Source organism: Schistocerca nitens, chromosome 1, assembly GCF_023898315.1.
Source record: "Schistocerca nitens isolate TAMUIC-IGC-003100 chromosome 1, iqSchNite1.1, whole genome shotgun sequence".
Lineage (NCBI taxonomy): Eukaryota > Metazoa > Arthropoda > Insecta > Orthoptera > Acrididae > Schistocerca > Schistocerca nitens.
The window spans coordinates 223,565,476-223,577,502 of NC_064614.1; the positions used below are offsets into that span (position 1 = coordinate 223,565,476).

Genomic DNA, 12,027 nt, shown 5'->3' on the forward strand with positions numbered 1-12,027 from the left:
TTGTGTGTTTGTGCCTGTGTTGCTTGGATGCTGTGTTTTGACAGCAGTGGCATGGATCTCAGTTGGTAGAGTCCATTCTCCAAGGAATTTCAACCGATGGTGGAGACTGTTACCAAAGATCAATAAACCTCCTCTTTGACATAATCTGTTACCTTCTGCCATATGAGTTCAACACTCATTGCCCCTCTCTCTTGTGTAATCAGTCTGATATTTCTGGCTGCCATACACTGCTGTATCTCTTCTCTTATTCTGTGGCATGAGAGAGAGACTGAATGAGTGTGGTCTTTCATGACTGCTATAGGGAAATACATTTGGCAGTTGGTCATATTGCTTTCATCCGACTATTTTCTGTTGTGTTTCTTCAATTTGCTGGAATCACTTGATGAATTGTGATGTCATTGTGACGTCATTTACAAGAACAACTTGGTATCTGGCTTCTGTCATTCCCTTCATCGAGTATGAGGTTTTGTCAGCTTCTGTCGCATTTGAATTTGTGGTATGACAGAGGGCCAGAACATTCTGTATGTTCAACTGTGTTGTTTGTTCATGACTTTGGGCTCTACACCCAGTTGTTCTTCTGCTAAGTGGACTCGCTGCTGGTGTTGCCGAACATTTTCTTCACTTTGTGCTGGGCTTTGTACCAGCTGTTGAGCTTCTCTTCATTGTTCTCAAATCACTGCTGGGCTGCCATCCAAGTAAAGGAATTCTTTTGCCAGATGTATCATGTCATCCCACTTGCTGTGTTGCCTAATTGGAGCCAAGGTGATGTAAATGTTTTGAAATATCTGACGTCTCCACCAAACGGTCTCGTGTCGTAATCAGAATCAAATCCAAATTCGAAAGCAGGGTTGTCAGTGGAATAAAACACTTAGCACTGAAAGCACACATATTAAGATCACCAACATAAAGCTAAAACAAAACTGATTTCCTGGACAATGTGTGCAGCTATTTTTACAAACATCAAATATTCCACAATACTAGTATTTATACGTACATCAAATATTCCTGAATATACAAGTACTGCAAAGCTAAGATATTTCAGGAACCTCCCAGAACTGATATATTCTAAATGAGAAGTAATTGTTGGTTGTCGGGTTTGAACTGCAGCTTGCCAGCCAGAGATGCTAATCACTACACTGCACACACACCACAATTCATGGCAATATTGTGCAGATAATACTAATAAAGCATACAAGCAGTTATTCATCCCAGACTCGATCCATGAGTGGTGGAAAGGAACATGAAAACTTCTTACTCTAAAAAGTACCCTTTACCATTTAATTCAGTGATTCACAATTTGTCACTGGATATGTAATTGTACTGATAGAGTTATTACTCAAGACGAGTATTTTGTTCTACCATATGATTTTTAAGCCATATGATAAGTATTTGTTTATGCTGAAATGTGATTTAAAGTTCTGAAACTTCCTGAAGTCTTTACTTCTGAACTTTGGATCCATAACTTATATTGTAATAGATCAGATACCGTCCTACCATACAAACTGTTCACTGTGCTGCAGGCAGAGATATGCTATATTGTTGATCGTCTATCACTTCGTTTCACTATATGGGATTTGTTTGTTATCCTCAAACTAAATCCAGCAGCAATTTGTCATTGTTATTCTTTATGTATCACATTTTGTTTTTCATGCAGCGTGTCATATATTGGCCTCATATTGCGCTCTCTCTCTCTCTCTCTCTCTCTCTCTCTCTCTCTCTCTCTCTCTCTCTCTCTCTCTCTCTCTCTCTCTCTCTCTCCCCCCCCCTCTCTCCCTCTCCCCCCCACTCCCCTCCTCCTCCCCCTCTCTTCCCCCTCTCTTCCCCTCTGCCTCTCCCCCTCATATAAATTATATGTATACATATACTCAGTTTATTGGTGAATGATTATAACTGAAAGTCAAACCTTGATACTGGTGTCATGACATATGTTTTTAATTAGTTTTTACTTAGAATCCTTTATAACAGAAACTTTGTGCTTAGGCCACAGCTATTTTACTTGTGAGAATAGTGCGTATGAAAAAATTACTTTTTTTTTTCAGGCTTTGCAGAATCGACTTGAGAAGACAGCAAAGCTGCACACTAGTCTCCTGGAGCAGCTGGATAAAGTGAAAGATGAAAATGATGATCTACGATTTCAGGTAAAGTTGTAACGATTGAAAGAATTTGTCACTTACTTTGAATATAATGCAGTAAACATACAGTCATTCATTATTAAAATTTTATGTCATATTTGTTACATCACATGACTTCTTCTCGTTGCCAATTATTCATTTCAAGAGAAACAGGTGTTCAGTTTATAAACAATGGAACAACTGTAATGTAGAACCTAAATACATTGTGTTTAAGGGATATTGTTTTCTTTCTTTGACAGCTTGCAGAAAAGAGTATAGAGCTGGAGGGAACCAAGGCACGCATGCGAGTATTACAGCAACGGCAAGGCAAGGCAGCTGAAACGAACACTGCAGCAGTGTCAACAGAAACAGATGATGAGCAGCCTCCTCTACTTCCCCCAGAGGAAACGTGCAATCCAATCCTGCCTCTACTAGCATTGCCAGTAGCTGGTTCAGATGACCACAACCACCAGCACCACAGCAGTAGTACTGAGTCAGCACACGATCACACTGAACAGCGCCGTGTGCAATCATCTAATTCTCCCCGTCGCAGGCCTAGCAAGATACCTTTACTGGGAACTAAATCGTACTGTGCACCCAGACCGCCATCTGGGAAGACAGGTGCTATCACGGCAGCACATTGTAATAAGAGCAGAGATTCTCTGTCAGCTAAATCTGGCCGGGAAAGTTCATGGAAAAGCAAGGCTGATGGTGCCTCTCTGAGTGGAAGCAAGAGCAGAGAACCTATTTCTGTGGTTAGGAACTCTTCTCTTTCAGCGAGAAACAATAGTAGAGAATCACTAAATGGTAGTAAATCTAGAGATTCCATTCTGAGCAAATCTCGTAGTGACTCAGTAAATGGGCGAAAAGTATCAGCTGTGGAAGTGACAATGGTTTCTACTAGGTCGAGGGATGGTCATAGTCAAAATAGTTTCTCATCAAATGCATCGAATACTAATAAGCGAGATTCTCTTTCTGGAAAAAGCAGAGAAGCTTCTTTCTCATCATCCAGTGGGTGGAAAGGAAGTCAGCATCCAGTGAGGAGGGCCAGTAGTGCAAGCATCACAAGAGGCAACGTGATTGATCAAGCTGATCGTAACTCTAAGGTACGACCGACTAAGCTTTCGTTTTGGAGCAACTGGTTGAAAATTCTTGACAATGGTCCTTCTTAGAATATAGTTAAATTGACACAATATGATATCAGTAGTTTTGTCGCACAGTGTTAATCAGACAGTTGAATATGATGACATATGTTAGTGTGTTTTTGAGAGTTTCTTAATCATTTGAGTAGAATGAGAAGGAATGGAAGTATAGTTCCTCGTAAGTGGCTGATTTGATTTTTCAGATTTTTCTATACTAGGAAGAACAGCATATCAGAAGCACTGTTTGACTGATCTCAAGGAAACTTAGAATTTTTGTTACTCCTAATGATTTGTTCATTAATAAATCTCATAAAATTGTATGTTTCTATGTATGAGTAACTCTGTCTGTAAAAACGCTCGTTTGTAGTATTGAAGCTTGTGTGTAACTTACAATCATTGTATGTGTTTCCTGCAAATACAGTACATCCCTCATATATAACATACTTTGTAATTTAGATTGTATGTAATAATTATTTTCTGTTTGCTATATGTATATGCAATGTTTGAGCATGCACGCATTTAAAATTGTTTCCTAGCTCTTTATATTTATTTTTGAGCTGTTTCTTTCTGAGCACACAGTAATTTTGGCTTTTCTCTTTTTTTATTTTGTTACAGTAAACTCACATTCCAATAACAAGAATGCCTTTCAATAAAAGAAAATAATCCACAGTTCTTATTATTTCACTTTTTCCATCTGTATCTCTTTTGGTGATGGTGGTGTTGGTGACGGTTGGCGAATTATGTATGTTTGCTGTGCCATTGTGAATAAAACTTTGAGAAGATGTAACCTGCTCCTCCACTACAAACATCAAAGGACCTCTTATTGAGGTATTATTTGTCAGTTGTACAGTGAAAAAGTGTGATAGGAGACTTAAGTAATACTTGTCTAACTTAAGTTACTTGTGGTAATGAAAACCAATCAGTTGTCAGGATTTCTGAAAATTTTAAGCTAAATCTGAATTGCATGTTTGTATGAAACTTTGTAGTCTACATTTATTGTAATCTGGAAATGGTTTCAAAGTAAAGGGGGTCCATATGAGATACTGGATTCTTTAAATATCCTGCCATTGTAGGGAAGCAAGAAACATAAGTACTAAATATTACCCCTCATTCCATTCTTTTGTATCTCCATATGTCATACATTCATTCTTGCATGAGTTACATTCAGCATCTGACTGACATTTGTTGGAGAGTACAGTGTTATTAAGTTTTCAAAAGTGTATTTAAATATGTTATTTGGCAATTAATTCAATGCAGTCATCTTTGGTAGCTGAACTTCCAGGCAGTAACTTTGTGTACTACACTTACAATACATTTTTATGCATTTTTGCATGTCAATAAAGAAATGTAGTGTACAGATATTTGATTTATGCTACCCACTAAATTTTGTTACAAAGCTTGTTGTCCATTTGCCTTGTGACTAAATTATTAAATGTAAAATGCCTAGACCTGTCAGATAGATGGAGAGCGTTCTTGGATTCCAAAGTGTTCTTCTTTGGAAAATAATTTGGGTTACATATAGAACTTATTTTGAAATATGTTGCAACAGGACTGTGAAGTATCCCCAACAACATCTGTATTTTTTTCCTGTAACACCATTTCATATTTGAGGTACTGAAATTAAGACATCAATTTTAGTGACAGTAATTTGGTTGGTTTTGTAGAATCGGTTTCAGTGGAATATATTCGTGTATTTTCCACTAGTACATTAGCCTACAACAGCCATATTTGCTTAGCTACTCCTGCAGAAACTGTTCAGTCCTCATGAACGCTGTTTATACTGAGTGTAAGAGTGTTGAAGTTAATCACAGCAATGAGCTGAGTAAATTGTTTGAAGAAACATAACTGAATATTTGGAATATGACATTGTTACGCAGCACATCTCGTGGCAGAGATGAGTAGTTGGAACATGATAAATGAGTTTTATTATTTTGCCTGTGTAAAAAAACGTAATATATGAAATGAAACATTTATGTCCCACAAATACAGTAATAAAAGTAAGGAACAGTAATAAAAGTAAGGATGACACATTTGTTACATAAAACAGATTTGTTCTCATAAATACTAATCCCTTAAGAAACTGTAAATCTTTTGATCTTCAAAAGCAAGATTGCTATTGCTTTTGGTCAATTGGAACTTTGTTTGCTTTCTACAATTTTTTTAGTCCCATCAGATTGGGCAAAGGTGGAAGAAATTTCAGCATCTAGGGTAATATGCAATGAGTACATACTGTAGTTAAAACAGAATTTCAGGTATTGTAACAAAATGAGTTTTCTGTACAAATTATCCATAATTCAGTTTTGGTGCAGTTACTTTGTCTTGTAGGGAGATTATGATTTTTGTGACAACTTCCACTTTAGAATGTTGCAGAACATGCCAAAAGTAAATGAATGTAGAGGTAATGTCGAGCTCTGGACTAGATATTTGTTGTTCGCTGTTGCTACCCAGGAACTGGGCTCCTTTAAAAAAAAAAAATAAGAAGAAGAAAGAAAGAGAGATAATTGTCCTTCTGGTATTTAAAGAAACAGAAACACTTTAAACTTCAGGCAGCATGACCAAAAATTCAGTGAATTGATAGTAGTAATGCAAATAACTGACAGAACAACTTTTCTTATCTGTTTTTTGAAGAGTTATTCAGCAGTAACTCTAGCATAGCAACTGTAAATTAACTATGAATTGTAAATTCTTTATACAAACAGTCTAGAATGACAGCTGTGTGTATTTGAGGATATTGTGTGTTCATTTTTATATTATTTTTCTGCACCAGCCAGCATGCTTATGATGCTGTTATCAAGGCTCCCTTCCCCCACCCCCCACCCCCCACCCCCCGCCCACACACACACACACACACACACACACACACACACACACACACACACACACACAGACTATATATATATATATAACCATCACATGCTCTTCAGTTCCTGCTACATCCAATGCTATCGTATGTTAAATTCACTTTATTCATACATGCATACATACAATTACAACATTTGCAAGTTCCAGGCATGCCAAATAATCCTAAATATTGAAAAATGAACTAAAGGTGTAGGATTAAAAATTTAAACAAAACTGTATATCATGTAGCCTGGTCAGTTTGATTTATTGTAATTGTTTACTATTAAAAAAATTATTGATGTGTAGCTCATTTTGAAACCCACTTCTGACAGCAAAGCTCTTAAGTATGAATGTTAACATTTCATTTTGGTATGAAAAGGATAGATTGCTTCTCACCACATAGAGGTCATGTACAGTCATGGCCATATACAATGAAAAGACTACTAAACTTTTTTCTGTTTTTGAAGAAGACCTTTCTTGTCCAAAAACTCAATATTCAGTAATATTTTTATTGTGTCTGTCTGTGATGCACAACTTCTCTCTGTGGTGAGTAGCAGTCTATCGTTTCACACTGTTGTTATTCCATTCTGAACTTTGCATTGTTTGATATTATACCGTGGTCACATGTGAAAAACTTCTCACTTGTCAGCACTGCTCTTTCAATCATTTGTTAGTCAAAGAGCATGGAAAACCTTGCATTATGTCTGTTTGCCTGTTTTTCCTTTTGTCATCTGTTGAAGTGTACATATGTAACTTGTGTTGGTGGTGGCAACAGAAGTGATAACATACTGTAAAATTTCTGTTTGATGAAAAGAAATGATGTTTATTTTTAGGGGGAATATTTCAAAAGTTATTGAACTCCTATCTACAACTACTACCAGAATGTTACACTGGTTTGGAATAAATATTGCATTTTTTGCTTCAGCAGCTGGTATCCATTTTGATATGTGAAAAGGGGTTTGTACAGTGTAATATTGATGAACATTTCATAATCATTTTCAAATAAAGAGAGAATAGGACAGGACACTTTTTTTCTTACAGAATGTCATAGCAGAAGCTTGTCCTTTGAGAGTGAAGTTGATGTAAATGGTCTGCTTTTTGCAACACTTAATTTCACACTTCCATCATTTCGAGTGGTGTCAGTGCTGATAAGCTCCCACTGAGAGTAATGCAGATATCATGATGTCTCCTCATGTCCCTGTTACATGTTTCGTCATAGCTGATTTTCAATTTCTTGTTATTTTCTTACTTCAACATTGCTTGTATCGTTTTTACTGTCACGAGTGTGAACTCAATCGACAGAAATCTAATGTGCTGTTCATTGGTAGCGTTGTATTGAACCTAATTGAATTTTCATATTAGTAATTATACGTTGTAATTATATTTGTATGAAATTACACTTGCACACCATGTCATACTCACTATGATATTAAAAAAAGTATTTTTGCTTAGCCATACCCATAATAATATGAAATAACGGAATGCAAATTAAAACTATACCTAGCAGTTTCTTAATCATTTGACTTTAAAGATAATCTGGAGTAACTGACTACATGTGAAGTAATGAATGAACACATAATGACTCATTTATGAATAATTGTATGAAATACAAACCTTTTTTTAATATCTGCTGCAGTAGACCCTAATACTTTTTGCATTTGGGGCCTCTGCTAATATGCTCCTCCTCCTCCAATTCAGTGTAAAGCCTTTTTTTCCAGCCTGGATCAACTTCACAATTTGCTGTGAAATTGCTATTAATATAGCACATGTGAAATTGCTATTAATATAGTAAGACAGTCGAAGAAGACATAAATCTGAAAAAGCACTTCCAAAATGGTTTTTACAGAGTCACAGATAACAATTATCAGAGTATTTCAAAATGAAAACTGCTTCTACATTTTTAACATATTTTTATTTTTTGTGAAAAAATTCAAATGTTGTTGTTACGAAAATTCCCACTGCAAAACAACGAAAAAAAATGAGGATGAGCAGCCACTCAGCTACAACTGAAAGATGTAGGAACGCTCCCTCCCCCCAAACTTCCATTGTGTTTGGGAGCCATGTGTCCCATCTGTGATCTATAGGTGGTGTAAATGTATTTAGTTTCCAGATGCTGATGCAAGAGCTGTTGAATCAGGACTAAAAACATAAAAATTCTGAATTTAGTAGTGTCTAGCATTTGTATTCTTAGTTTGTTTTTCCTGGCACTAGAGCGAGAGACAGTATGAAGGTGACCAGGCACATATCCATGCATCTCTTCTGGGGAGGCAAGGGAGTTACATATTGATTCTCCCACAGTCCCTCTCCCTCTTTCCCGAAGTGCTCAGTATTCAACTTCACAAAAATTGACGTTTGGAGAAACACAACACTTGAAAAGCATTCATCTGAAATTTTCAGGAAGACATGTGTCACATAGCTGGTCTAGGCAATACAACAGCAACAAATTCTCATAAAATGACTACATTGTAATTTATAAGATACAAAATTGAAGTGTGCCCTTGGTGTTATCAGTATTTTATTTAGCACTACAGCTGTGAACTCATATCTGTAGGCTACGTATGTGTGAGTGTATAACTGACAAGAATACTATTCTTTCAGTCTTTCCACCTACATTCTGGAAGTCATTTGTTTTACTATTTTTTCTTACTGTAGGGTCTTTCCCTTTCTGGCTTGCTTCACACAACTTTCCATTGTTTGCCAGTTCTGTTTGTGAGCTCTCGGACTGAGTCAGGTTTGTCGATGTCAGCCAATATAATCAGCATCGCCAGTTGCTTTGGAGAGAAAACTGCATCATATATTGCATACCAGAGACGAAAAGTGCACTGATGATACTGCGAAGTATTTTTAACAAAATAGAAAAAAAACTTGCAAATTATTCTAATTTCAAGCTAAAAGAGATGTGTAGGGGGTGCAGGGTAGAAGTTAAAGAATGCAGTCAAAATATGAATGATATACTTATTTTTCATGTGTATTTTCAGTTGTGATTGTGCCCTCCAGCTGGTATATTTTGTACATAGTTGTTTTATTTTCATGCAAGCTGCTTCTGTAAACGCTATCAGTCTTTCTAGCTGGATATATAATATAATTGGATAGATAAAAAATCTGCTCCTGAAGCAGCTGCAATAGAAGATACACACGGAAGTTATAGAAATGTGCAAGTTTCAGAGCCAGTGGCTCCTTTTTCTGGCAGAAGGGTGGAAGGGAAAGGAAGGGTATGAAGAAAAAGAACTTAACAGTTTTAGGAAGTGGGGAGAGTTACAGAAAAGTTACCCAGAATTCTGGGTCATGGAAGGCTTACTGGACAGGGTGAGAAGGGGCTCTGGATGATTTTTACATAACCCTCCCTGTGTTATAAACCTCACCAGGCCTTTTCCTTCATCTCTCTTCCCTTTCCTTCAGCCCTTCTGCCAGGATAAGAAGCCACTGGTTGTAAAAGCTTGCACATTTGTATCACTTTTATATTTGTTTTCTCCTGCTGCTGCTTGGTGAATAGATTTTTTTGTCTAGGTCTAGCCAATTACATTATAGTTTCAAAAATTGATTATTTTTGTTGCTATATTATTCCTGTAGTTGTTTAATATTTTTTTCACAACTGATGACTGCTAAGAACATCTGTTTATGCCCACAACTGGACTCTTACTATAGTTCTCCTGTTAATTTATCTCAGCAAAACAAGTTTTAATGCAGCACAACAGAGTTTATGTTATAAGACAACCTGTAAATGATAGAATGTTACAGTTCATGTAAAATTTTTAGTACTGAACATTCATAGCTTTTTAACTAGTAGAGTTTCCGCTTGATAGAAATCTAATTCCAAGAACTTGTAGGAAATTTCATTAAGCATTTATTCAATGCTCCAAGTGAAATAATGATAAGAAATGTTATATTTGTTATCTTTGGTGGCTGGAAGTGCTGTGGCAATATAATGCTCCTGATTTTATAGCAAATATTTTTTATGCTTAATGTAATGCATAGTAGGAAAGAAATAATGGTGTCGACTGTTTTGCACATGATATTTTCACGCTTTCCACATACACTTTAGAGAATAAATTTCACATGCTTTAGCATAAGCTATATCACCCTTGTTCTTGCGTGACAGAATCTTATGCTTCAGGAACCAACTTGCACTTACTAATAATAGAACAATGTAGATATGCTGATATAGTGTTTTAAATCTTGCTGTGGGTCTGTAGATGATCACTGGCTTCGAGGAACTTGATTGAAATAAAATAGATGTCTTTAAGTGCTTACATAATATAACTAAGGGACTTCATGAGCAACCAGTAAGACTTGCTTAATTTTCTAACTTCTCTAACTGGGACCACTTACATTTATTTTGGAATGGGAATTATCTTGTGAATAATTGTAATAGGGACACACACGGTTAAAATAGCTTTAACTGTTTCAACCCATCAAACTTATGCATCATGTTTGCAATCTGTGACATTTGTTTGCTTACTTTCTTGTGTCTGCTGACAGGTTTTAACCGCATCTGATAGTCTAGAGCCAAAACAGTGTTCTTCCGCAACAGGAGAGACACATGGCAGTCACCATGATGATCATCATGATGCAGATTCATTTTCGGATTCCCTCAACCATTTTCCTGACCAAGAAGTGGAACTTTCACCAAAAACAAGTGATGAGATTGATTTCAAAAGTTTGACATCTCAACTTAACTTACAAAGCCAAGATGTAAACAGTGACAGTAACATTATTGCTGATGGCAACTCCTCCTCATCTGAATTTTTTGACAGTATCAATGACTCTGAAAGTGTATTGAATAATGAAATTGTATCTAGCAAAAATGTACACATCCAAGACCACCACCTGCATACTTCATCACGATGTGAAGGATTGACAGAGTGTGATTCATTGGAGAACAGGGCACCTGAAATGATGATAGAAGCATTTCATACACCAACAAAATTTTTGTCAAAAGTAATATCTACGCGAAACTTTTGTATCGCACCAGGAGGTCAACATACTGAATACTGAAATTAATTTGAATTGTTTTCCTTTCTAATCTTCTAATGGTGGACACTTTCATTCTATTTACAACCATGAACTACTGTGTGAAAAGACATTAACAGTTAATGTGCAGGATATGTCTATTGCAAATGAAATTTTAACCACAGATTAGTAGGAATATGGTGGTTAAGAATACTGTTTGCATGATAGAATGTTGAAAGTATGTGGGGATGCCATCTCTAATTAGTACTGCTTATGGTTACTGATGTAAAATTTTCTAAAAATACATCTGTTGTATTTGTGTAATGGATGTTCTGAATTGGATGTTAGTAATTTGGTGACATAATATGGTGCTCTTTTGTAATCCATATTTTAATGGAGCATTTAATTGCATTTGCTGGTGTTTAGACTTTGCTTTTGTAAGATAATTTCCAAATCTTTGATGTAGTTTGACTTTTGGCTTTTGTTATGAAACCAAGCAAAGCTTTTTGCCTTTGCTGACTGTAGTTATCCTAAAAAGAATCTTCACACTTTTTTGTCTTAAGTGAGACGAAGAATAGGCCAGATGCGCAGTACAGAAATTCGCAGAGAACAGGAAGAAAGTCACTCAGTAACCTCCTTCACCCTTTTAGGAAACTTTATCATTATTCTTTGGTTTCATTTGTAATGTGTTTCATGGGACCCCATGCATAAATTAAACATGTTTTGTATACTGGCTACATAATTCCATGTATCTGTATTCTGAATCCAAACAAAACATGTAAATAATTGAGGAGAGAAAAACATAAGATGAAAAGCTTTCCATTTATGAAAAATATGCCAATATCCTTTCTAGAAAAGTAATACGCTGTCAGTTGCTAAATTTATTTGCTCTTTTGTATTGTTCTCTACTCATTTTACCCAAGACAAATTAATTGAAACAAACACAGATGTCTAAGTTGGTCATTAATTCAATTTTCATTCTC

At 36.1% G+C, this 12,027-nt stretch overlaps 1 protein-coding gene across 1 annotated transcript in view; it reads left to right on the plus strand.

The window, feature by feature from the left end:
• LOC126237768 (uncharacterized) overlaps nt 1-11,400 on the plus strand; it is a 597,386-nt gene extending 585,986 nt beyond the window's left edge. Inside the window, exons 6-8 of the mRNA XM_049947751.1 lie at nt 2,040-2,138; nt 2,372-3,280; nt 10,574-11,400. Of these exons, the coding sequence (XP_049803708.1) occupies nt 2,040-2,138; nt 2,372-3,280; nt 10,574-11,089 (1,524 nt within the window). The 3' untranslated portion in view covers nt 11,090-11,400. The remainder of the gene's footprint in view (nt 1-2,039; nt 2,139-2,371; nt 3,281-10,573) is intronic.
• The last annotated feature ends 627 nt before the right edge of the window (nt 11,401-12,027 follow it).